We start from the raw sequence: 24,786 nt of genomic DNA on the forward strand, positions 1-24,786 counted from the left end.
GGTCACGTGCGGCGCTGCCCGCGGCGGGCGCGGGGCGGGGGGCGGCGGCGGCGCCAAGATGGCGGACGGGGACGCGGCGCCGCTCGGGCCCAGCACGGACAGCGCCGAGCCCGCGGCCAAGCGACACCGCCCCGGGCCCGCCCCGAGCCCCGGGCCCGGCCACGCCGCACAGCCGCCGCCCGCCGGTACTGCCGCCGCTGCCGAGGGGCCGGCCCAGCCGGCGGGCCATGGCGGCCGCGCGGAGCAGGAGCAGGGCGGCGGGGCCGAGCCGCGGGGCCTGCCCCGAGCCGAGCCGCGGCCGTGGGGGGACGGCGAGGAGGCGGCGCCCGGAGAAGACGCGGCGGAGGCGGCCCCGGACCGCGGGCGGGCACAGCGCTCGGACGGGGCGGCCGCGGCGCCGGCCCCGCACCCCGGTGAGGACCCTCCCCCCTCCTCCTCCTCCTCTTCCTCCTCCCCTTCCCCTCCCCTCCCCTCCGCCGCCCCTCCCCGCCTCGGTGTCCCCGGCCCAGCCCCGGCCCTGGCAGCGAGGCAGTGCCGGCCAAACGCCACAATGCCGGCGGTTCCCCTCGCACAGCCCCTGCCCGGGATAACAGCGCTGTTCGTGCCTTGGGAACCCGCACAGGCAGCACTGCTGCTTGTACAGCGCTTTAGATAACCGCGACTGACGGCCTTGCTTAAGCGTTCAGTGACTGCGGCACGAAATTAAACCATAATCTTTCTAAAAAGTTTCTTTCAGGCCTTTTTTTAAAGTGTACTGGTGGGGAGTATCAGTGTGAAACACCTCACAGTGCACACAGAGCGTTTGAGTTGGTCGTTGTCGTCCTTCATTTTGCCTTTTTTAAAAGCAGAGCTTCAGAAAGACTTACTGAAAGATACATGAGACACTGCATTCGGCCCGTAAAGTCTTTACATTTTATCCTGGAATGCAGTTAAAGGTCGTTTACCTTCACTCCATAGTAAAACTGCAGACAATTTCTGCCTCTGCAAAAGCAGCAGAGCTGCAGGATAAACCTGGCACAGCCTCAGTATTTAAAAACTCCATCGGAACAGCAAAGAGCAGAGCTGGTGATCTCTTACCAGAGAGCCTTTTTGCTCAAGTGCCTCAGACTCCCAGGCATGTTTTGCTGTGTCTGGCAAGGAATCAGGTTAATGTTACAGTTTAAACTTATTTTAGCTGCTTGTACTGTCACTGTTTCTTAAATCCCTGATACTGTGTGGCCGGTATGTGGCAAGTCTCACAACGTGAGCTTCGATTCTTCCTACAGAAACCACACAGGTCATTTGAGTTAAACTTGCACCTCGCAGTTATTGATGTTACTAACCCACTTTTTTCTTCTCCATAATGCTTAATATTTTCACTTACTTCACACATAACGAGATGGAAGTGAAATGCTGTAAATATGTAGATTAATAAAACACAGTGATGTCCATGAGCACCTGTGGCCCCAGAAGAACAGGCCAGCAAGAACACACAGCAAATTTCTGTCCTTAACCTCTTTCTGTTCTAATCAGAATAAAGTATTTATGCCAATAAGGGAAAGGACAAGATGATCTCTGAATAAAAAAAATTATGGTGTTTTGTGGTGTTTTTCATTTAAGCATCAAGTGCAGTAACAGCTGATGCAGGGGGTTCTTCAGAGACTGAGAACTGTTACAGTGATTCCTTGCTTTAGAGAGCATGACTGAAATTGGTTGTTCTTTGTTCATATCTTAGATTTTCAGCAAATTAACCTACAGGTGCTGTGGCTATTTCTAATAAAGCCAATAATAAAAAGGTTTAGTGGTCTAAATTCGAGTAAGCTGCTCAGGTTAGAATTTAGATTTCCTCTTCAGTGTGAGCTCAGTGACACGTGCTGTGACACAAGTGTCTCCTTCTCCTCTGGGCTCCTTCATGGACATCCAGGAGGAGTTAGATTGAGTTACTTTGGCTCAAGGCCACAGGCTGAGCAGAGGGGACTGGCACTCTGAGCCAAACCCAGTGAGTTAGTGAAGGTGGTTCAAGGGAGCACGTTTTGTGTCATAACAGAAATATCATCAAGTGGCTCCAGCTGCAAGGTAACACCCTCACAAAATTATATAACTTGCTTGTGTTTGTGGGTTTCTCTTAAAATGCTTTTAAAATGCTCTTAAAACATAGAGAGCTGTCTATAGTGATGACATGTCTGCATTTTATCCAGTTTTTCAGTGAGCTGAATACAGTTAGAATTGTAGGAGAAAGGTATTTATAATTATACTTTTAAAATATTTGGATTTTTTTCTAAGATACAATACCCATAATGCCCAACACCCTGTAGAATGAGATGTCCCCAAGGTCAGCATCCAGCCCACTGAAGCCCAGCATTAGGAGGGCAAATCCTGCACTGAAAAGTAGACACTTTCTGTGCCCAAGTGGCAAAACTGTTGGTTTGGTTTTCTTACCAGCTGTAAAAGCACACAATATTAACTTCTGTGCTGTCTTTGGTGCTGTGGCTGGGCTGTGACCCTCCTGGCTGTGCTGTCTTTGGTGCTGTGGCTGGGCTGTGACCCTCCTGGCTGTGCTGTCTTTGGTGCTGTGGCTGGGCTGTGACCCTCCTGGCTGTGCTGTCTTTGGTGCTGTGTCTGGGCTGTGACCCTCCTGGCTGTGCTGTCTTTGGTGCTGTGGCTGGGCTGTGACCCTCCTGGCTGTGCTGTCTTTGGTGCTGTGTCTGGGCTGTGACCCTCCTGGCTGTGCTGTCTTTGGTGCTGTGGCTGGGCTGTGACCCTCCTGGCTGTGCTGTCTTTGGTGCTGTGTCTGGGCTGTGACCCTCCTGGCTGTGCTGTCTTTGGTGCCGTGTCTGGGCTGTGACCCTCCTGGCTGTGCTGTCTTTGGTGCCGTGGCTGGGCTGTGACCCTCCTGGCTGTGCTGTCTTTGGTGCCGTGGCTGGGCTGTCACCCTCCTGGCTGTGCTGTCTTGCAGATCCCCTTCTCCTCAGCGATGAAATCATGGCCAACGGCTTCCACTCCTGCGACAGCGACGAGGACGACAGAGCCTCCCATGCCAGTTCCAGCGACTGGACCCCCAGACCACGCATAGGTAGATGCCTGTGTGATCTTCTTCGGTGCTCTGAACAGTTACTTAGTTCTCCCCAGACTGCAAACAGTGTTATCTATAGAAAAAAACCCTGGCAATTAGTGCTTCTGAGTGTCTTAGCATTGTTTACTGTATTCTGTATGCTGTTGAAGGAGTTTAAAAATGAAACTCTTGAAACTTACTGTATGTTGATTAAAATTGTCACTGCCTCATTTTTTTCTTCAGTAGAAATCCCACCATGATCCCTATTAAAATCATACACAGACTCTAAACTGAAATGATTCATGGCATATTTCTACCCTATTCATTTAGTATTAGTTTTTTAAGGAACAAGAAGATGATTCCTGTGTGATTTTAGGAGAGTGAGCCCTGTGGACTGACTGTGACATGGGTTTGAGTGTATTGCACATTAGCAATGGGCAGGTGTGGCCATGGGGAGCTCAGTGCCGAGTCCTTGCCTCTCACAGGGGCACAGTGGGCCTGGGACTTACAGGTGTGACAATGCCACAGCATTTGTTTTGCCACTATTGAGCAGAGTAGCTGCAAGGAAATGCATTGTGAGAACACTTAAAACCTGCCCCTGGGTTGTCTTTGCTGATCCCTCATTATGGGATCACTGTTGGTACCTTTTGGGTAAATATGTGTAACATTTGTTTTCTTTGTATGTAACTTACCATAGTGATGGTTATTTGGGTCCTCCTAGTTCAGCTTTTTAAGATGTACCTATTTTCATTCTACAGCCCTAGTCTCAAGTGTTTGATTTGATGGCTTTAGGGGGTCATGTCTGAAATAATTAGGGTTAGATGACCAAAAGAACAACAAATTCCATGAATTGCTGGGCCCAATTTGTCTATTTAAAGTGATGGTTTATAAGAACACTAGAAGGTATATGTATGTTTCATAGAATCATAAAATCATAGAATGGTTTGGGTTGGAAAAGACCTCCGAGATCATCAAGTCCAACCCTTGGTCCAACTCCAGTCCCTTTACCAGATCATGGCACTCAGTGCCACGGCCAAGCTCAGGTTAAAAACCTCCAGGGATGGGGAATCCACCCCCTCTCTGGGCAGCCCATTCCAATGCCTGAGCACTCTCTCTGCAAAGAAGTTTTTTCTGCTCTTCAACTTCAATTTCCCCTGGCAGAGCTTGAGCCCATCATGCCCCTTTGTTTGTTGTCTCTTCAGCTTTTTCCTGTAAATACCAAATGTTGGCAAGATACAGATGAAGCCATAAAATGGAGACACATTGTGAAAGTCCTGTTGCTACATCAGTGCACCTCTAAAAGCCATTAAGTTTGCTCTGAACTGGGATTTCTACTTTGATTTCTATGAAATCCTTCATAACATAGTGGTAAATAAATAAAATCCTCAGCTGTCCTATCCCTTCAGAATTTAGACCAAACATACAGGGATTTTGATGAATGGAGCATTAAACTGGGTTCATAAAACTGTAGTAGCAGGCATTAATAAACTTTACAGTGACCATAATCATCTGCATGACTTGACTCAGCTTTAAATATTTTTAAATTTTCTTTCCTTAGGTCCCTACACTTTTGTTCAGCAGCACCTGATGTTGGGTACAGACCCACGGACGATCCTGAAGGACCTGCTGCCAGAAACGATCCCCCCCCCTGAGCTGGATGATATGACTCTGTGGCAAATCGTGATAAACATCCTTTCTGAGCCACCAAAAAGGAAAAAAAGGAAAGACATCAATACCATTGATGATGCTGTGAAACTTTTACAAGAATGCAAGAAGATAATGGTCTTGACTGGAGCTGGGGTACGTTTCCCTGCAGGGGGAGTGTGGAAATGGGCAGACAGTGGGTGAAACCCTTCCCTGCAGCAGGCAGAGGATGGGAGCACATCTGGTGCTGGGGGAGCAGGAGGCACGGGAAAGGCCATGGGAAGGACTGGAGCTTAGGCTGGAAATTGCACCATCTCATAACAAAAAATTACTGGACATTTGTACTCTTAAATAGTTGCTTTCATGCAAAACGTAAGAACACATGACCTGTCCAGTACATTTTCCATCCTAGGCATTTTTTCATTTTGAACAAAGGTAATGATTTCTTCAAGAAAATCTCAGTGAATCTCTCAAAATACCAGATGGAGCTCCGGGGAATAGAATGTGAAAATTAAAAAAAGTGTTGGCAGGGGGAGGATCATAAGGAGAGTTTGCTTAGGTTTCAGGAGACTGAATGTCACTTTTAGCATGGGCTGCTCCATGATGGTGATGAGGCTCCTCACTGTTTTACTGAAGAACGTTTCCCACCTGTTGCACATTTGCAGCTCTTACCTGTGAGCCAGATCATTTTTGCTTCTGCTGTTCACACACAGATGGTGTGACCCGACTCAGCAGACGAGAAGCTCAGAGCAGTTTTAGAGAAGCACTGCTGTTGCTGGCACCCAGGCTTGGTGTCCTGCTCTCTGTGCCTCCATACACCTGCTTCTCCTCCTCCTCCATGGTATTTTGAGGTGGTCTGAGACAGTAATTTTAGTCCTTACTGACCACTACAATGCTTTCATAAACAGTGTTTACCAGTAAATAGTTTTTATCACAAGTTTATCCTTCAAAAGTAAGAATCTACTGTGTTAGCACATATATAAAATTTTAAACTATTAACCACCTTGTCTAAGCCTGAGTTGCCAGACTAGTGAACACTTACTACCAAAATTTAATGCAACAGCACTCAGAATTTCTGTTCACATCTTACAAAGCTTCCAGTGGTAAAAGCAAGTTCTGGTGCCCTGGTACTGCCTGTGTGGACTGTACTAAAAGGGGGTTTTGTCCACTTGTCAAACTTGGTCTCTGTGCTGCCTCTGGGATTGGGAATTGGTTGGGAATTGTTATGTTGCTCTACCTGAAAAAAACAAAACAAAACACAAAAACCAAACAACAAACAAACAAAAACAAAAACAAAACCAAACCAAAACAAGGAAAGAAAAATAAATGCAGAGAACCCAGACTGGATTTGTTCTTAATGCCTCTGAGCATACAAAAATGTGGTTTCCCAGAGTTTCTATCACAGCAGCTCTTCACAGCCCAATGTGTAGTTTCACTTCAGGTTGCAAACATGTGTTTCAGGTGTCTGTGTCCTGTGGAATACCTGACTTCAGATCCAGAGATGGCATCTATGCACGCCTTGCTGTGGACTTCCCAGACCTGCCAGACCCTCAGGCAATGTTTGATATAGAATACTTCAGAAAGGATCCCAGACCCTTCTTTAAGTTTGCAAAGGTAGGTTTTCCAACAGTTCTTGGCCAGTAAAGACAGATAACAACACTAAAATCAGATATAAAACTAGAAATATTTAGCAACATTCTCTCCTTTTTGGTTTTTTTAAGCTTATTTTTACTGTTCCTGTTAGAAGTTTACAATACACACACCCATTCCAGACAGCAGAAGAGATGTTAGTGATATTAAACAGTTTCAAAAGCAGCAAGTACATCTCCTAGACAAGAAGGAATTGTAGGAGCTGTAGATACATGTGAAACAAAAACCCCAATTGCATATAACCTGCAGTTTCCTTGGGACTGAAGAAAATCAAACCCAAACCACAACAATTTGTCCAGCACCAGTAAGGACTTGTGAAAATCAGTCACCACTAGTTGTGCTCCATCATTCCTCCCTCACAGTTCATAATGCTACTCTGTTATGTTACAAAGATGGAAAAGGAAATCCAGTGCATTCCTCATCTGCTTGGCTTTCTCTCAAAGTTTCCTGTCCACATAACCATATTTTGATGCTCGTTAATATACTGGGTTCCTTTGTTTTTAATATTAAAACACACAGACACACAAAACCACCAAAAAGCCCCTAAAAACCCCCAAACAAAAAAATGCCACACCAGGCAAAAAACTCAGCATACTTAAAGTGTGCTTATACAAAGGTTTGCCAGAAAAGTCCAAATCCAATTTAGCTGATACTTTTTCTTTTTTACTTGTTTACTCCTCCTTTCTGTCCATCAAAATACATGTTTCTGTTTGCAAATATCAGTTACTCGACACTTCAAAAGGGAAAAAATATCTTTCCTATTCCACAATTATCAAAACCAGAAAGAGATCTAAATGCTGCTTTTCTGCTGAGTAAAGAACAAACCAGCAGCTGCTGCTGCTGCAAGGGGCAGTTCATCCTGCTGTGATCAGCAGCTGAGCTGGTGGAGCCAGAGCAGTGGCAAAGGGCACAGGGAGTGACAGTGTTATTTGCTGACATGATCCCTGGGGACAGATTGAGCTCAGTGTGAATTGCTGCCTTTAAAATAAAGACATTTACACTCTCTAATGTGTTCTGAATTCCCTAGGAAATCTACCCAGGACAGTTCCAGCCATCTCTCTGTCACAAGTTCATAGCTTTGATGGATAAAGAAGGAAAGCTGCTTCGCAACTACACTCAGAACATCGACACACTGGAGCAGGTTGCAGGGATCCAAAGGATAATACAGTGTCATGGTTAGTGGGTTTGGTTTCACTTACTTATGGCTAGGAATGATTCTTACTGCTGCATGTGACAAGGGAACTGCTTGGGAATTAAACTTTTTCTCCTTGAATTCCTGTCTCTTGCCAACAAATAGTCTGCTTTTAAAATGCTGACTTTTTTTTGATAGCTTAAGTATTTAAATTAGAAGTGTTTTAAGTGGAAATAATTCTTTCAGAAGTTGACCTTGATAAACAGTGGTCTGTGTCTATCAGTGAAGATACACATCCTGCTTGCACCAGCTTAGACCACAACTTCTAAAATGCATTTGGTGCCTCTTGATCTGAACAAGAACACAGCATGGAAATCAGTGTTGTCACAGGTCCCTCTCACTGTCTGTCAGTGACATGGGAGTCTGCTGTCACCTGACTCTATTTAGGTTGTGTTCCACTGAAATCTTGAAATATGTGACACTTTGGTGACTTCACCTCATGTATAAAACATTGTGGATTAATCACCAGTTCAGCTGCACTGCAGATCAGCTCCTCACACCCTCAGTGTCACACACAGCCTGGAGCTGTGAGGCCAAACTCATGGAATCACTTCACTCGCTTGGCAGACTTTCCATTTCCAAGGACTTGCATCTGTCAAGCCAACACTCCAAAGATGTATTTTTAAGGAAAGAATGCAGAAAATTAGTTCTTAAAGTGCATCATTTAGTAAAATTCTGCAAATGAATTGTCTAAAGACTGTGCTGTCATGTTTGTAAGGCACCTCCCTGCTCAAGCTCCCCATTTTTCCAGTTGCACACTGTAGGGATGACATTGCAGACCATCCTTAGTGAATGTCCTGTATAAGGTAACTTCCCATTAAACAGATTTTTAAAAAACATGCTGACTTTGAGATTTTGAGGCCTTTGGCAACTAGTAAAGGTTGTTTTGAGCACATCAGGTTTTATCAGACATACAGTTGCTGCTCTTTACCAAAAGGTCTTTGACTAATGGTAGTGGCTGAAGAGAAACCAAAACACTTATATAAGGGTTAATACACTTAAATTCACTGCTGTTTTTACCTTTTTTTCTCTGGCTGTGGCAAGTTAATCACAAGTAGTTAACAAGGAACCTTGAAGTGATTTGGGGACTTCATATGTCTGATTTCTCACTGCAGACCTACAGTAAAGTTTCTGCCATGGAAACTGCATTCTCTGAGATGCATTCTCTGAATTGGAAATGGCTCTTGCACTCAACCAGTACCTCTGGAACTGGACTGCATTCCTTGCCACTGCTGTAGCTGGGTGGTTGGAGGCCGTGGGCTGCTGGCTTTGCTTGGGACAGCAAATTTCCTGATCAAATCCTGATGGTGAAATTAATTCACAGATTAGAGCTGTGAGTGGGTAGGGGTTAGGTCTGCTAGTCTGACAAGCACGTCCCCAACATGCTGTATAAAGGTCTGAATTGTTACTTTAAGCTACTCTTAAAACAAGATTTCTGCTGATTAACATCTAGAAGAACAAATTTTAGTATTACAAGTATCTCCTCTTAATTTTACATTACTTTTTTAATGCCTGATTTCTGTAGCACTGCAACATAAAAGCCTTTGTGTCAAAACAGCTTGGGCAAAAAGACTCAATCTGAATGACTGAAAATTCTGATTCCACCATATGGGTTTTTCCCCTCAGGTTCCTTTGCAACAGCTTCCTGCCTGATCTGTAAATACAGAGTTGATTGTGAAGTTGTTCGAGGAGATATTTTCAATCAGGTAAAAATTTACTTGAATTCACTGCAACTTTCTAATAAGTAATAATCTTAAAAAACAACCCCCAAAACACCATGCTGGGATTGCTTAAAGGATCTGCTGCTAAAAGGCTCCATAACTTTGTATATATTTCATAAAAGTGCCTCTCTGTGTTTTAGCTTTTCCTCTGGTATTTAAAGTATATTCAAAAACTATACTGTAAAAATTAGGTAATGGGAAAAACCAAAACAAAACATTAAGAGTCTATTTTTAATGGCAAGAAAAGTAGAGACTAAATGGAAGTAGAAGCTTGGATTTATACTTGGTTTGTGTTAACCTGAACTCAGTCACACTGAGAAAGCACTCTCAGCCTTTCTAATGTTGGCTGCTCTTTGAGCATTTACCTGTGCTGATTGCTGACCCCAGAGCAAGGATCAAAGGAGCTGCTGGATGCTGCTTTCCAGGACTCCTGAACTATTCCACAGTCTGAACTCCCACATTTGGGTGTGCAGTGTCCCAGGGCCAAGGCAGGAGTTCTGCTCTGTCGGAGCAGATGAACCTGTGACTTGGCAAGAGCCTCTTTGCCTTTTTCCTTCTTCTGAAGGAACAGAGGTGATGATCTGTGATCCAAAAGATCTTGTTCAAACAGATGAAAGGGGACTCCTTCTGCAGGCTCATGTTCTTTTGATAAATGCTCCAGAGTCCACAGCTTCAACTTTAGATGAGAAACCTGGAAAGGATGCAAATCCTTCAGGTATTACATTTGAAGCAGAATCCAATGAAAGCCTTTCAGAAGAGCTGTTTGAGTTCAAGCTTTGAGAAACGTGAATCTTGAGAGCCTGAAGCCTTGTAACACTGAAATACTGAAAATGGAATATGGTTTACTTTACTATGAAGAATACTGGTTTTGAGAACTTGTTATCTTACAGATGTTTGCTGCTCCTTTACCTTCAAGGCCAGCTGGCTGCAGTTTAGGTTTTCTTCCTCCTAAGCATGTTTTGACTTTCTGTTTGCATTGTTAGTCTCCTTTTCCAAGGACCACCTGAGCCATTTTGTGTTCCTGTGTCAAACCAAACCTGTGCCTTGCTGGCTGGGCCCTGCCAGGGTCAGGAATGGAGAGATGGGGAGTGGAGAGAGTTCTGCCTGACAGGAGCAAAGAGGGTTCTCTCTCACAGGATGAGCCTCAAGGAGCTTCTTGCACTTGTTCCCTCAGCTCTAACCTTGAAGCCCTGTTGCCAGGTCTATCTCCTCAGGACAGGCCCAAGCTGTAATGCTGAACTATTTCCATAATCCAAATTAATGTGGGTGTTGCCAAATACCACTTCACAAAGTAAGGAATAGAGCAACTGAAAGAAAACATGTCCTTCCTCCTTTATGCCTGAAAAAAGAATTCTGTTTATCACCATTATCTTCATTCTGTAGCCTGCATTTCTCAGCCCAGTGCTATGCAGCATCTTCTTCTGTTGTCCCTCTGAAATGTAGAATTTGGTTCCTCATATATCAAAGGAAATGTTTTCTGTAGTTATAGAACACAACACTGTTCATTTCAACAGCTCTGTTCTCTAACAAGTCCTCCAAAAACCAAAGATGGTTTTGGCTCCTGGGTCACAGTGGATGGTCCAGGTTCTGGTCTCTGCTGTGCTTCACTCCAGCACAGTTCAGTTACTCTGGCCCCAGCTCCTTAGTTTTCCCTGGAAATACTTTTCCTTTGCTGTGGTCCATCCCCTGATGGGTGGATGTGCTTCACAAGGAAGTGAGTCTGGCTAAGATATTTCTGTCAGGATTTCCCTTCAACAGCTCACATACTGAGAATTGTTTGAGATCATCTCAGAAAAATGCTGCTCTTCATCTGTTTGCCACTTCCAGGATCCAGGGCCTGTGCCCTGTAAGTGATTGTCTCTTGTCCTCAGCCATCCCTCTGGGTGAGAAACAGCAGCAGGTACAAAGCACACACAACATCCAAGCAGAACAACTGTCAGTCACTTCTAAAAATATCACTTTTGGCTACTTTCAAAAATATCACTTTTGGCTATTTTTGGCAGCTTCAAGAACTAGTAAAAGAGTCTCAGATTGAGCCAGAAAGGGCTCAAGAAATGGAAAACATGCCCCAGTTTTTGACTATTCTTAAGCCAATGTAATCTTCACTGATCTTGTTTTTGCTATATGGATAACATCAATTAGTCAGTGACAAATTCCAGTTCTCTTTGATTAGAGAAATGCATCGGCAGAGCTGGTGGGGGCCTGGGGGAGCTGCTGCTGCAGAGGGCCCTGTTAGTGGCCAATTTTGTAGCTTTAACTTCTTGGTATCAATTTCAGCTCTTGGAATAAATCTTCCCCTTTACTGATGACCTCTCTGAGGATTAGCAGAGAAAAGCTGGTGAGTAGAGTAGTGTTGAAATGCATTTATGGGTCCGTTGCAGTGACTCAGATGATTTCAACAGAAACAGATCCACTAAGTCACAAGTCATTGGGCTTGCTGGGAGAAATGATGGAAACAGAGTTAGTATTATTTGGTCTTCTTAAATCAGAAGTTATAGGTCTTCATTTCATCTTCCTGCTAATACAGAGCAAATTATTTACCCTACTTAACCTTCCAGAAAGTGCAAAGGCCTCACTGGCATCAACAAAAGAGACAGCAGGGGAAAAAGCTTAAGAAAGTATGAGCTGTTTGTATAAGCTTTCTTTCTAATATTTAAAAACCTGAAGAACAAGTCCAATATTCATTCTAGCCATCTGCTCCTTGGGGGGGAATTCTTTAGTTGGTTTCCCCCAAGTGTGGGGTTACTGGATGCTGTTTAGCTTGGGTACAGGGTGGAGATTTCCTCCCTGCCAGTTCTGGCTCTTGTGCCAAACTGCTTCTTGGGCATCCCTCCCAAAAGGTTTTCTTTGTTCAAAGACTTACATTTTGGACAAGAAGGTCCTTTGACACCAGAGGAGGGTCTTCCACCTGTGGTGTTTTCTCATTTGGAGAGTATTGTTTTCTGTCCCACTGCAGGCATCCATAGAACTAATACTTTGATTGAACTTTTCACATTCTTTATTATTTTTCCTGCAGCTGTTCTTTGCACAGGAGGGACTTGTTATGCAACTAAATGTCAGTTTTCACATCTTTTCCTATTACAATAGGTAATACATATCTCTTCTATAGCTCTAATTTACAGCTGTAGGATTGCAGGTACATTTAGCTCCTCAGATTTATTCTGGGGCATCATATTTTAACACTATAACTGAGAAGATTTGAACTATTAAAAGGGAAATTCTCAGTGGTAACTGAAGTATTGACTGTAGATCTATCACTCACCTTCTTGCTTCTCTTCTCTCTGGAAAAATCTTAAAATAGGAAAATGTTGAGAGAGGTCCCAGAGATCAGAAGACCTTCTGGTTTCAGGAGGAAAGGGAGTCTACATCTCAACAAACGTAACTCTTACCCACTTCTGCCAGCAAATGAGGGTTCTGCTCTGTTTTTGGAGCAATTGGAAGAGTTTTAAATGGAGACCAAGCAAAGGTTCTGTGCTGTTCTTGTCCTGCCTGCTTTCAGCCAGCTGCCTCCACAGTGCCTGTTGCTCTGTGTGTATAACACAGGAGCCCTTTAGGAGAGGAGAGGTGGAGGTAAAGCTCTGCAACAGACTGCACAGGAAGGGGTTTGTATCAGATTCTTGGATCCTTGGAAACTGTCAATGAAATCTAAGTTTTTGCTCTGATTAAACCAAGAAAAATACACTCATCAAATAGGAGGTGATTGCTTATTGGTGCTGAGCATGACTTCTGGACTCTACCTTAATTGTCAGATGAGAATTGTGCTGTAGATCTGCCTGGTTTCTTCTCCCTTTTTACTCCTGCTGTAGCTTTATGTCCCTCTGCAGTTCCTGCAGGCTAGAGTAAAAAATCTGTACATCCACAGAAAAATGAAATGAAATATCACTGAAATTCCCTGCCTTTGCCATGTGTCTGTGAAATGCATGAACACAGCCTTGCAGGGGCCCAGCCCTGCCCTGCAGTACCAGGGGGTGTTGTGGCCCAGCCCAGCCCTGCAGTAACAGGGGTGTTGTGGCCCAGCCCAGCCCTGCAGCACCAAGGGTGTTGTGGCCCAGCCCTGCCCTGTCCTGCAGTAAACAGGGGTGTTGTGGCCCAGCCCAGCCCAGCCCTGCCCTGCAGTACCAGGGGTGTTGTGGCCCAGCCCTGCCCTGCAGTACCAGGGGGTGTTGCGGCCCAGCCCAGCCCTGCAGTACCAGGGGTGTTGTGGCCCAGCCCTGCCCTGCAGTACCAGGGGTGTTGTGGCCCAGCCCAGCCCAGCCCTGCCCTGCAGTACCAGGGGTGTTGTGGCCCAGCCCTGCCCTGCAGTACCAGGGGTGTTGTGGCCCAGCCCAGCCCTGTCCTGTAGTACCAGGGGTGTTGTGGCCCAGCCCAGCCCTGCCCTGCAGTACCAGGGGTGTTGTGGCCCAGCCCAGCCCAGCCCTGCCCTGCAGTACCAGGGGTGTTGTGGCCCAGCCCAGCCCAGCCCTGCCCTGCAGTACCAGGGGTGTTGTGGCCCAGCCCAGCCCAGCCCTGCCCTGCAGTACCAGGGGTGTTGTGGCCCAGCCCAGCCCAGCCCTGCCCTGCAGTACCAGGGGTGTTGTGGCCCAGCCCTGCCCTGCAGTACCAGGGGTGTTGTGGCCCAGCCCAGCCCAGCCCTGCCCTGCAGTACCAGGGGGTGTTGTGGCCCAGCCCTGCCCTGCCCTGCAGTACCAGGGGTGTTGTGGCCCAGCCCTGCCCTGCAGTACCAGGGGTGTTGTGGCCCAGCCCAGCCCAGCCCTGCCCTGCAGTAACAGGGTGTTGTGTGCAGGTCGTGCCGCGCTGCCCCCGCTGCCCTCCCGACGAGCCGCTCGCCATCATGAAGCCGGACATCGTGTTCTTCGGGGAGAACCTGCCCGAGCAGTTCCACCGGGCCATGAAGTACGACAAGAATGAGGTGGATCTTCTCATTGTCATTGGGTCTTCGCTGAAAGTCAGACCAGTAGCATTGATTCCAAGTAAGTTCCTCTCTCTGGTAATATTTCCTTCCAAAAGTTGGGGTCAGAAGTGAAATTCTCAGTAAAGAGTGCTAAGAAATGCTTTTTGGCTTAGGGAAACGAGATGAAGCATGTCAGATGAAAGCTGCTTGCCTATGGAAAGCTGAAATGCAAAACAGAGAAACCAAGAGAAAGTCTATTACTGACAATTACAGAATCACAGACTGTTCTGAGTTGGAAGGGACCCACAAGGATCGTCGAGTCCAACTCTTAAGTCAATGGCCCACATAGGGGATTGAACCCATGGCCTTGGCATTATTGCAACCACAAAGTAGCAAACCTTAAGTACTTTTTTTTACTCCAGGTAGATCTCAAGGTAATGAAATGATAATCTGAAAAAGTACTCTTCTAAAACTTGAATGACTTTGTTCTAAGACTCAATTATTTCTCTCCCTGCATGCAATATGCTTTCCTAGTTACTGGAAAGATTTAGAAAGGAGTCATCTCAAAAGACCTAATGTAGTATCAAAACATCAGATCAGGTACATTACATATGTGAGTTGTACCTTATTTTAAAGTCACTATTAAATGACACACAGTGAGCTTGAACAACCTGTACAACCTGGAAATATTTTGACCTAATTAAGGGGGTGTCGTTTACCACCAGTGTATTTTTCCTGTGCACTTAAGTACATAAAACAAATGCACAAAACCAACATAATTCTAAGAGATTACAGTACTGATTTTAAGCTCTAACACTTGACCAAACATGACTGCAGTCATTATTTGTGTGCATGTGTTTCTCAGTGATTGAGGAACACTTTTAACTGGAAAAAATGGTGTAGAAAACTAAGCAGGATATGGCAGGCACAGAACCCCAGACTGCTGTTCCATTGGGGATTTGCTTGGCTTCCTCCTGATCTGGCTGTTTTGGTCCTGTTGGAAGGGAAGGTATGAAGAGAAGCCTGAGGAATCAGCCCTTCTCAGTAGATCTGTGCTGAAAGTAAAACCAAAGTGCCTACCTTGGAATTCTCTTTTCTTATTTAGGTTCCATCCCCCATGAAGTGCCTCAGATCTTAATTAATAGGGAACCTTTGCCTCATCTACACTTTGACGTGGAGCTTCTTGGAGACTGTGACGTTATCATTAATGAATTATGTCAAAGGCTGGGTAGTGAGTACACAAAACTTTGCTACAACTCAGTGAAACTGTCAGAAATAACAGAGAAGCCCCCACGAGCGCACAGGGAGCTGGACGTGCTCTCGGCCGAGCTCCCGCCCACCCCTCTCAACATCTCCGAAGGCTCCAGCTCGCCAGGAACAACAACTCCCCCAGCCCCTTCCACGGGGTCCTCAGAACCCCCACCTGAGTGCAAGGTGGAACACTCTGAGCCTGCCTCAGAAGCCACAGGGACCTGCTCAGAGGAGAAGCTTCAGGACACGCAGCCGTCGTCAGCAAGCCCTGAGAATGCCACTGGTGAGCTAATGAACTCTGAAACAATGAAGGAGAACGGATCTAACGACGGAGAAAATAAAGAGAAGAATGAAATACTGAAGAAGTGCTGGGTAAACAGACCTGCAAAGGAACAGATCAGCAAAAGGCTGGATGGTGAGTGCGAAGTCATTTCAGTATTTTGCATTTTTCTAGACAAGATGTTTATGCTACACCTACTTTGAAAGCAATAAATAAGTTACTCTTGAGGGAATAAGTGGGTTTCAGTGGTTACTTTTGTTCAGACAATTATCTGCATAACTCTCATTGTACCATTTCTTTGTTTTGGAGAAGCTGGTAGGAAACGGTTTTTGTATTTCATAATGGTTGTGTCATCTTTACTCAAAAGAAGAAAGTTTAGGAGGCTGAAAGTAGATATCAAAACATAAGTACATTTCTAGCATTTTCAAATGCATTTTCAGAAAAACTAGTTTGATGCTGAGGTGTTGAGAGGCTGGTCACAGTAGGTCAGGGTTTGGTGTGGCAGTGGAGCTGAAGGATGAAGTCATGGCAGGAGGTGAAAGCAATCTCACAGCTGGAGCAAGGCACAGCTTGAAGGGAACTTCAGACTTACCAGGGAAGCCCTTCAGTCTCTCACCTGGTGTAAGGAGTGAGGTATTAAATAGCAATTTTCCAAAGCAAAGGCTGGTTTCAGACTTGGTCAGATCCTCTGTGCAGGGGGTTCCTGTTCTGTCACAGATAATGGAAATCTGGCTGTGGATATTCCCAATTAAAACATGGACTGACACTTGTTGTTCATGTCATCATTCTGAGGTGGGGTGGTGTCACCTGGGCTCATGTTAACCAAGTGACAGTTTGCTGTCTGATCCAAGCTTCGCTCTGCAGTCAGTGGAGGGAGATCCAGCAGCTGAGTCATCTCATCTCATTAGACATCTGTCTTACAGTGGGATGATTCCTGCGTGGAAGTGCCTGTTTTGGTGAAAAAAGCTGCTAAACATTAAGCATAAATGCTCTTTGGTGTCAGAGGGATGGGGGAGAGGTAACACTGAGCTTCCCAGTGAAGCATTTGTTTTGAGCTTCATAGTAAATACACATACATTGACATAAATGCTTTTCTCATGTCATCTCATTTGTGGGTTAAGTGTCACTGTTGAAAATAAAAATATATATATGCAGATATATTCTACCCAGAAGTCGGCAAGATCTTGTATGAATCGTGTGCTTGAGCTTTTCCCTGACTGCTGGACTTGTGTTGCAGGTACTCAGTATCTGTTTCTGGCCCCCAACCGCTATATTTTCCACGGTGCTGAGGTGTACTCAGATTCAGAGGACGACATCCTGTCTTCCAGCTCTTGCGGCAGCAGCAGCGAGAGCGGCTCGTGCCACAGCCAGAGCCTGGACGTGGAGGACGAGAGCGAGATTGAGGAGTTCTACAACGGCCTGGAGGACGAGGATGCTCCTGACAGGGAGGAGGAGCCTGGGTTTGGGGAGGAGGGAGCCGAGCAGGACGGAGCAGCCGCTGAGGAAACAGCATATCCCAGTGAAGCTGCAGGGACGGAACATCCAAGCAGCGCCGTGTAAAGTGATCCTTGACTGGTTACAGGAACTGCCCACCAGCATTAGGAGCTTTGGCATGTCAGAATGAATGTTTACGTCGGAATTTAGAGCAAGGAAACCATAAGGGTGTAGTGTTTATAAATAACTGAAACAGATTTTCATGCTTAGTTTTTTACCTTTTTCAATAAAAATCTATTACTGCGCACTCAACACTAACTCATCTTTTTTTTAAGGTACTAAGATTATCTAAACAACTGTCACTGTTCACTTTTAAGTTCCTCTGTCTGATCTGGCATCCATGTATATAATACATATTTTTGCTTAATAAATTTCAGCTTATATTATTTTTAAACAGTTTTGAAAAGCCATTGGAATGTTAAACTAATATAAAGGGAACAGCTAATTTAGACCAAAGAATGGTATTTTCACACCTCTCGCTTTGTAACACTTTGGTTTATTTAAAACTTTCTTAGCTTCTGCTAAACCTTTCGTTCACGCCCAGTCTGTCATTAAACACTGGCATTTTCTAAGACCTACTGTGGCAGCTAATTTTTGTTTGCTTTAACAGTTACTTTGTATGTTTGAGACCTACTTAAACGCGAGCAGATAGTGAAATGGAAGCAAGACAGGAATGCAATGTTTAGACAGATGGAGCAGTGCTGTGAAAATGCTTAGGTTGCTAATTTAATCCTTCCTGTGGACATGAAGCGATGCTGCCCTTGGCTCCGTAGCGATCAGAATCTGGCATTTAATCCAAGAGGATCCCCCCCAGCAGGAGCCTGTCCCGCTGGATGCAGCAGCCACATCTAGTGCAGCTTGCATTATAAATAGCATTTGATAAGTTGCCAAGGCTCTAATGTGGGAGCAGAGTTCAGAACTGTGTTTGTACCAGCCTGGGAGAAGGCACGAAAAGTTAAGCTCTTCCTTTGTACTTACTGATGCAACAAAACCAAGAGAAAGGGACTCAAACACCGACAGGCTCCACCCGGAGTGGCTCCGTTAACACCCTGTTGGTTTGGGTCGTGTTTCAGGCTGGGAAACCATCCCCAGCTGCTTTTGCTCCACCTGGCAAATGAAAAGCTTCTCCCATTCTGCTGTCTCAAGTGCTAGGCTGCCTTAACACTGGGTGTTGCAAATGTTCAAGTGCAGATTGTTTCCAAGCCTTTAGAAATATTTTGTAAAATTGCACAGTGCAGTAGTAAACGAAACAGGATTTTTCTACAAACCACTTTTTTCAACATTGGCCCAATGAACTCTACAATGTAGATTATTCATATACTTTGCTTTAATATTTATTACATTTTGGAAGATGTATAGTAGCTGTTCTTGGAACATAAGATACATCAGTTAATAAATATTTAAGAACAGCCTCCTGTATTCATCGGGAAATGCTGGCATGTTGTCTCATTGTCCAAATTTAATACAGCTCTTATTTGGCTACACTAAAGAATGCAATATGTTTAGTTTTCACTTGCATGTCACAATGTATTAGTTTGTGCTATAGGAGATATTTTAAATTGAGATACTTTGTTTTAAATTATTTTTACAGTGAGGATTGTTTTCTGCTCTTTTATATTGTATATAGTGTCTTTTATGTAATCTACTGGCATATGTTTTGTAGAAGACTGTTTAAAATGACTGGCTATCTTCCTGCAACTTTTGGAAATACAAAACCAGTGTTTTATACTTGTACACTCTGTTCTAAAGTCTATTAAAACTGTCATTTGATTTCTGGTTTCTGTTAATTTCTAGTTATACCTTAAAAACTTCACAAAGATGCCCTATAAAGTCAAGGTATAATCTTAGCTAATGGAAGGCATTACATAGGAAATGGGGGGGTTTTTCCCCCATCTGCCCCAGGGGCAAAGAAAAAGCCTGAATGAAGTTCTGCATTTTGTTCTTTCTTGTGTCTTTGCTAATATTTGAACAGCAGAGGAACCTCAGACTATAATCACAGAGTTATAGAATATTCTGAGTTGGGAGGGAATACACCATAGTAAGGCAAATGCTGGGAATGAGGAAACATTTGCTATCACAGCTTTTTGTTGTTCCTAAGTACTCAGCACCTTCCATGAAACTTGTCTGGAAGCGTGGAAGAGCATGTTTAGGTCCAGCTGTAATTGTACAGTCTCAATAAAGGAGATGAAGTTATTTTCTTGTAATTTGCATTAATACCCCAGGAAAGCATCTTAGCCCTTAGTATTTATATTAAACAGATGCACTGAAAAATAGCAAAGTACAAACACCTGCTTAATAAGTTACTCCATAGCCACCCCCTTCCAGCCTGTTTTCATACATTAGACACAATAATGACCTTGCAAAAGTATTTCAAGTGACAGAAAAGGAAGTCCGTATTTAAAAATCTCATCATAATTATTTCTTAATGGCCATGTATTCTCTATGGGTCTGTCTGGAATTCAGTCCATTTTTAATTAGTGGTTTTGGTTATGGAAAATACACAATGTTTTTAAATGCACAAGTCAGCAAAGGGTCAGAAAACATCCAGTTAAGAGGGGCTGTAAGAGCAAAAAATTCTAATGAAAGCAGCATTCAGAATCAAACTGAAAAATCGAGACAGGTTTGAGAACAGGAAGACACAGTGAGTACCTCCAGCTTAAACACCACACCAGCACAGTCACAATGGAAAGCAGTTGCATCTATTTGCATAATACACTTCTCCACGAGGTGACTGCAGAATAAACCCCTCGTAAACCTTTTAAAAAAAAGCCCAGGCAAACCCTAGCAAGGCACACCTTAAACCTCTATTCATCTTGTGGAAGCAGATGTAAGAACACAGGTCTTTGGGGTTGTTAGACACAGACCCGGGTGCTGTGTGACCACAGGACTCTCACGGGGCAGGAGAGGCTCCGCCTCCCTAAAATCCCAGATCCAGTCACGGCCAGGGCTCTGCCGAGCGACCCCTGCGCTGTGTCGGAGCCGCTGACCAAACGAGCACACGCAAACCACGAAGTAACTTGCGGATTTTAGATACTTCCAGGAAGAAACTGCGGCCGCACTCCCTGCAGGACCCGGCGCAGCACGGGCGGCTCCTGGCAGGGCAGGGATGCGGCACCTCCGGCCCTGGTGCTGCACCAGCCGCTCACCGAGCCCACCGCAACTCTCTTTGTGCTCTGCAGCTGCTCTGCACAAGCTGCTCGACAGAAGCTGCTCCGCATCTCCCGCCCCGACCACCCCGGGAGCGCTGAACGCTGCGGAGCGCTGGCTCAGCCCCAGCGGGGCACCACCACCCTCCCTCCTGCTGACCCAAACTCGGAACCTCTCCGCGCTCTCACTGCAGGGCACCGACAGAACCCCCAGTGCCCTGCAGAGCCTGACCCTGTATCAACACACCTGTGGGCCACAGAGCCCCTCCCAGCTATAGCCTGTTCCAAGCACGCCCTCACCTGCAGATAGTGCATCTCCTCGGCCACCTGAAAAACAGGCATTTGGCCTTAAAGAGTTAACTGAGAAACTGTGAAACTCACGTTCCATGTGCCTTGTACTACCAGCACTATGTCAATACCAGATAAATTGTTCTATCCTAGAAATGGATGTCAAGAATGTACTTTAAAATATCCTTTTAGTCACAGATTGGTAAGATGTTCACTTAGAATGTGAATCAGGAAAACTCCCTGATGTCAAGCACCATGAGTCAAGAGAACAAAGAAAGTTAAGTTCAAACAAGGAAGATGAGCAAGAAAGACCCTCAGAGAGGCCGAAGATACCGGAACAACTCCAAGATATGTGTCCCAAAAGATTTTAGCAAAACTCCGCCTAAACTCCACCTGTTATGAATATGCATGTAAATGTTGTCACCCCATCCTAACACTGTATAAAATCCCCCAAATGACTACCAAAAACTGGAAGTGAACTTTCAGCAGTACCCACTGCTTCACTTCCCCTGAGCAGCAAATAATTACCTTGTGCTAAAGGATGGAACTTTTCTCTTAGCAGCACTCATTTTGGCCTTTTCTTGGCATCACACCCTCTCCCTCTGTCCACCCTTACCCCAACCCTGGCCCCTCGGGGTGTGCTGGGACTGGTACCTTGCCAGGGACAGCCTCGGGTGGGGTGAGATGCTCCACACAGCTCTCAGAGAACTCAAGCATTGCCTGAGTGAGCAGGTGCACACACAGAGCCTCTGTGCAGAATTAAGACACAATTAATTAGTTTCACCTTTGAAATTTTCAAAGACATGACAAGTAAAATTTCTATAGGAAAGGGGTTTTTTAGCTACACTTTGCTGGTTCTGTTCCTTCTAATAGACAAACAGCTGTATTTGCTCAAAAAAGGGAAGAAAACTTGACTTTTGCCACTCAAACTGAAGTCTTCATTAATCTTTTGTTTCCTCATGTAACCAGGCATGTGGGGGGAAGCAGTAAATACCTGTACACATTCACTGCACTGTGCAGGATTCACATGCTCTGGGTATGGTAAGACCAGCCTGGAGCCTTGGTGAGACCAAGATCCTCATTAACACCATACACACCAACTATGCTGAAACTAATAACTCCTCCACCTCAATTTCCTAGTAATCTGAACCTGATGTATGTGCCTTTGGCTGGAGAAAAACCATGATGCTGACTGCTGCCCTAGCCCATGCCAGGGGGCTCTGATGACACTCCTGCCATCTGCAACACATTGTTGTTTCATAGATCAATGAAGTTCAAACCCAGGGGATGTGCAGGAACTCAGTTCACTGGCAGCAAGAAGCCAGTAGGTCTGTACACACAGCACTTCTGCACAGTTCTAGGGTGCCCACGTCATTGCCAGGTGGGTTTGTGTGCCTTTGTCCCATCCCAGGCTGTCTCGTGGTCAGAAGGTAAAACATCTTTCTCATTCACCAGCTCAGAAATGGGCAGGCAAAGGTTTGCAGTTGGAAAGCTTTAGGATACTCACACAAAGGAACTCGGTGTCACAGGTAGCACAGAGTAATGTCACATGTAGAGGTATGAACAGGCTCCTTTCCCCAGGAAAATAAAATCATAGAATCAGTTGAGTTGGAAGAGACCTCTGAGATCAAGTCCAACCCTTAATCCAACCCCACTTTGATCACCAGATCATGGCACTCAGTGCCACAGCCAGTCTCACCTTAAAAACCTCCAGGGCTGGAGAATCCACCACCTCCCTGGGCAGGCCATTCCAATGGACCTGAGGAGCCAGGCACACACTCAGGGAACTCAGTGCACAGAAATGATAGTTGCTGGTGGAGTTCTGTTGATTAGGGGTGCACACAGACCAGGTCAAGGGGATTTCCTGGGGCTCTGAGGTGCACTATCAAGTCCAGCCATGGCAAGGGACAGAAGATACTCTACACCTGTCAAGGTCTAGGCAGGGTTTTGAAGTCATGGCACACAAAGATGAACAGCAGGTTGAAAGAGCAAAACAGCAAGTTGATGATAAGTCCACCCAAACCCCACTCTGACCTGGCAATGAAGAAAGACCCACTTGGTAAGCAATGGGAATCTGTCACTTAGCAGGGGAAACAAAGATTCTGTTCTTCCACAGTACATGCAAGGACACAGTTCTGGCTGCACACAGAAAGCCAACGCAGCTATTCTTGAGGTGCTCACTATGTACCAGTCTATCATGCTGAAAACTGTATTATTAAAAGCTTTTACCTGTATTTATCTGCTGAACCTTATGTGCCTATAAAGAGCTCTCTCTTACAGTGGTTTATATTTGATTACATTAGGCTTCATTTATTACTGATAAATTTATTGCAGCACAGAGATGTGCAATGAATTACAATCTTTTCTAAAGTAGCTTATGAGCATTCTGAAAGGGAGTACCATGGCTTCATGCTCTGTGATTTGTAACAACCTCATTAATAGTAACTCCCATAAGTGCCAAAGCAGACAAGGAGGGCTCACTGCTTTAACAGTTCCACACTGCACTCTTGGCTTTGCCCTGCAAAACGAGGGCCAGACATCTGCTGTACCTGTAGTTCAAGCAGCCTGTGTGGTTCTGCCATGGAAATTCAGTCTTCATCCCTGTATTGACATGAAATGCAATAAATCCAGTCCATGACTGCACTGCTATTGACAACAGCAAGTCTTCTTCAGTAACCACAGTGGAGAAGGACACAAGTCTGACATGCAATGGCCTCCTGCAGTGATAATGCTGCATCCTGATCAAATGCTAATCTGGTATCAAATAAAAATACTTATTAAAAAATTGTAGTATTGTAAAATGCTTCCACTGCAGCCCAAACTACCACCACTCCCCAGTTGTTTCCATTACCCTTTTAAAAAGTGGTACAGAAGCTTTCCTGGTTAACTCAAGATCTGCTGAGAAGGCTCTATGCTTTCTTCATTAACATCATGGTCATTTCAGCTCAGCATAAAAGGGATTTTTTTCCCTTTACATGCATCAAATATTGTGTGCAAAATGATACTTGATGTAAAAGCAAGAGAAAGCAACTCCTGCTGCCCACCCTCTGCAAGGCTGAGGGAACTAAAGTGTTCAACTGCAGCAGATCTTCACAGGGCTGTTGAGAGTGTTAAATGAACTAAGGGCAACACAGGCCTTGCAGGAAGTATTGAACTGCTTGACAGAAGTAACACAAGGACTATTAGTTGTTCCAGTACTACACAGAAATCCTTTACCTTGTTGTGCAATGTCTGTGTTGTGACTGGGCACCTGCCCAGAATGAAGTAACACCTGTAAGATAATCACAAGCATCGAACACTGTAGGACCCAACTCTTCTTGCAGAAGTGAGTAAAGCCAAGGCCAAAACTGCAGAAAGAACTCTCTCAGGTGAATGCTGTCCTGAGCAAAGTGACTCTAACCCTGCTCTGCCAGTGGGTTATTAAGGTGACATTTAACCAACCATTCCAGACCCCCCACCCTCCCAACATTTACTCATGTCCCACTGATGCTCCAAGAGAGTAAGAAATGGATTTAGATGATAGACACTAAATCAGACTTGAATCTGCACAACTGAACATAAATTCCTGCTATTCAGTGGACACCAACCATGTACACCAAACAAAGCAGGAGTGCCACAAAAAAACCCCAAGAGCACATGGATATAATAATATAATAATAACATAATACACAAGGGAAAAGGAAGGAGACAGTTTCACATTATCCACTTCCTAGTTTGGGGGTATTTGCTTCCACAATCTTGGTGTTTCATAATTTAAAAGAGGTGTTTTAATATTACCTGGTAAAATGACTGCATAATACCTTTTTTCTTCCTTTTCTCCTTTTCCTTCCTCCATGCACAGTAAGATTAAGCTGCTTTTGTATTTGTTGGCTTCTTGTTTTTACCAAGAGGCAGAATTTCCCAGCCAGGTAACAAATGCTGGAAAATGAACATGAGCTGCATACAAGAAATCACTAAGAGGTTACACTTCATGAAAAAGTTGTAAAAAACAGTGTTAGGAAAAAGAGTGATTTTAACTGTACTGACCTGTTTGTAGTGCCAGAAACTGCATGTTATATAATTTACAACAATGAATGGATTTCCCTGCTTTTCAATGAGATCTTGGTGTCCTAGTTGCACTCTTGATGTAAAGCATGCAAAAGTTGCCCTCCACTTGAAGACATGTGTATGCTGCAAGCATCTGTACACACCAACCAAC

At 44.9% G+C, this 24,786-nt stretch overlaps 1 protein-coding gene across 1 annotated transcript; it reads left to right on the forward strand.

The window, feature by feature from the left end:
* Positions 1–16: 16 nt before the first annotated feature.
* Positions 17–18,924, forward strand: SIRT1 (sirtuin 1). Its single transcript, XM_071564168.1, has 9 exons — positions 17–413; positions 2,936–3,052; positions 4,590–4,831; positions 6,137–6,289; positions 7,353–7,500; positions 9,144–9,223; positions 14,022–14,208; positions 15,235–15,795; positions 16,898–18,924. Exons 1-9 carry the CDS (start codon positions 59–61, stop codon positions 17,218–17,220), a joined length of 2,166 nt encoding a protein of 721 aa, XP_071420269.1. The 5' UTR covers positions 17–58; the 3' UTR covers positions 17,221–18,924.
* The last annotated feature ends 5,862 nt before the right edge of the window (positions 18,925–24,786 follow it).

Source organism: Pithys albifrons, chromosome 9 (assembly GCF_047495875.1).
Source record: "Pithys albifrons albifrons isolate INPA30051 chromosome 9, PitAlb_v1, whole genome shotgun sequence".
Taxonomy (NCBI): domain Eukaryota; kingdom Metazoa; phylum Chordata; class Aves; order Passeriformes; family Thamnophilidae; genus Pithys; species Pithys albifrons.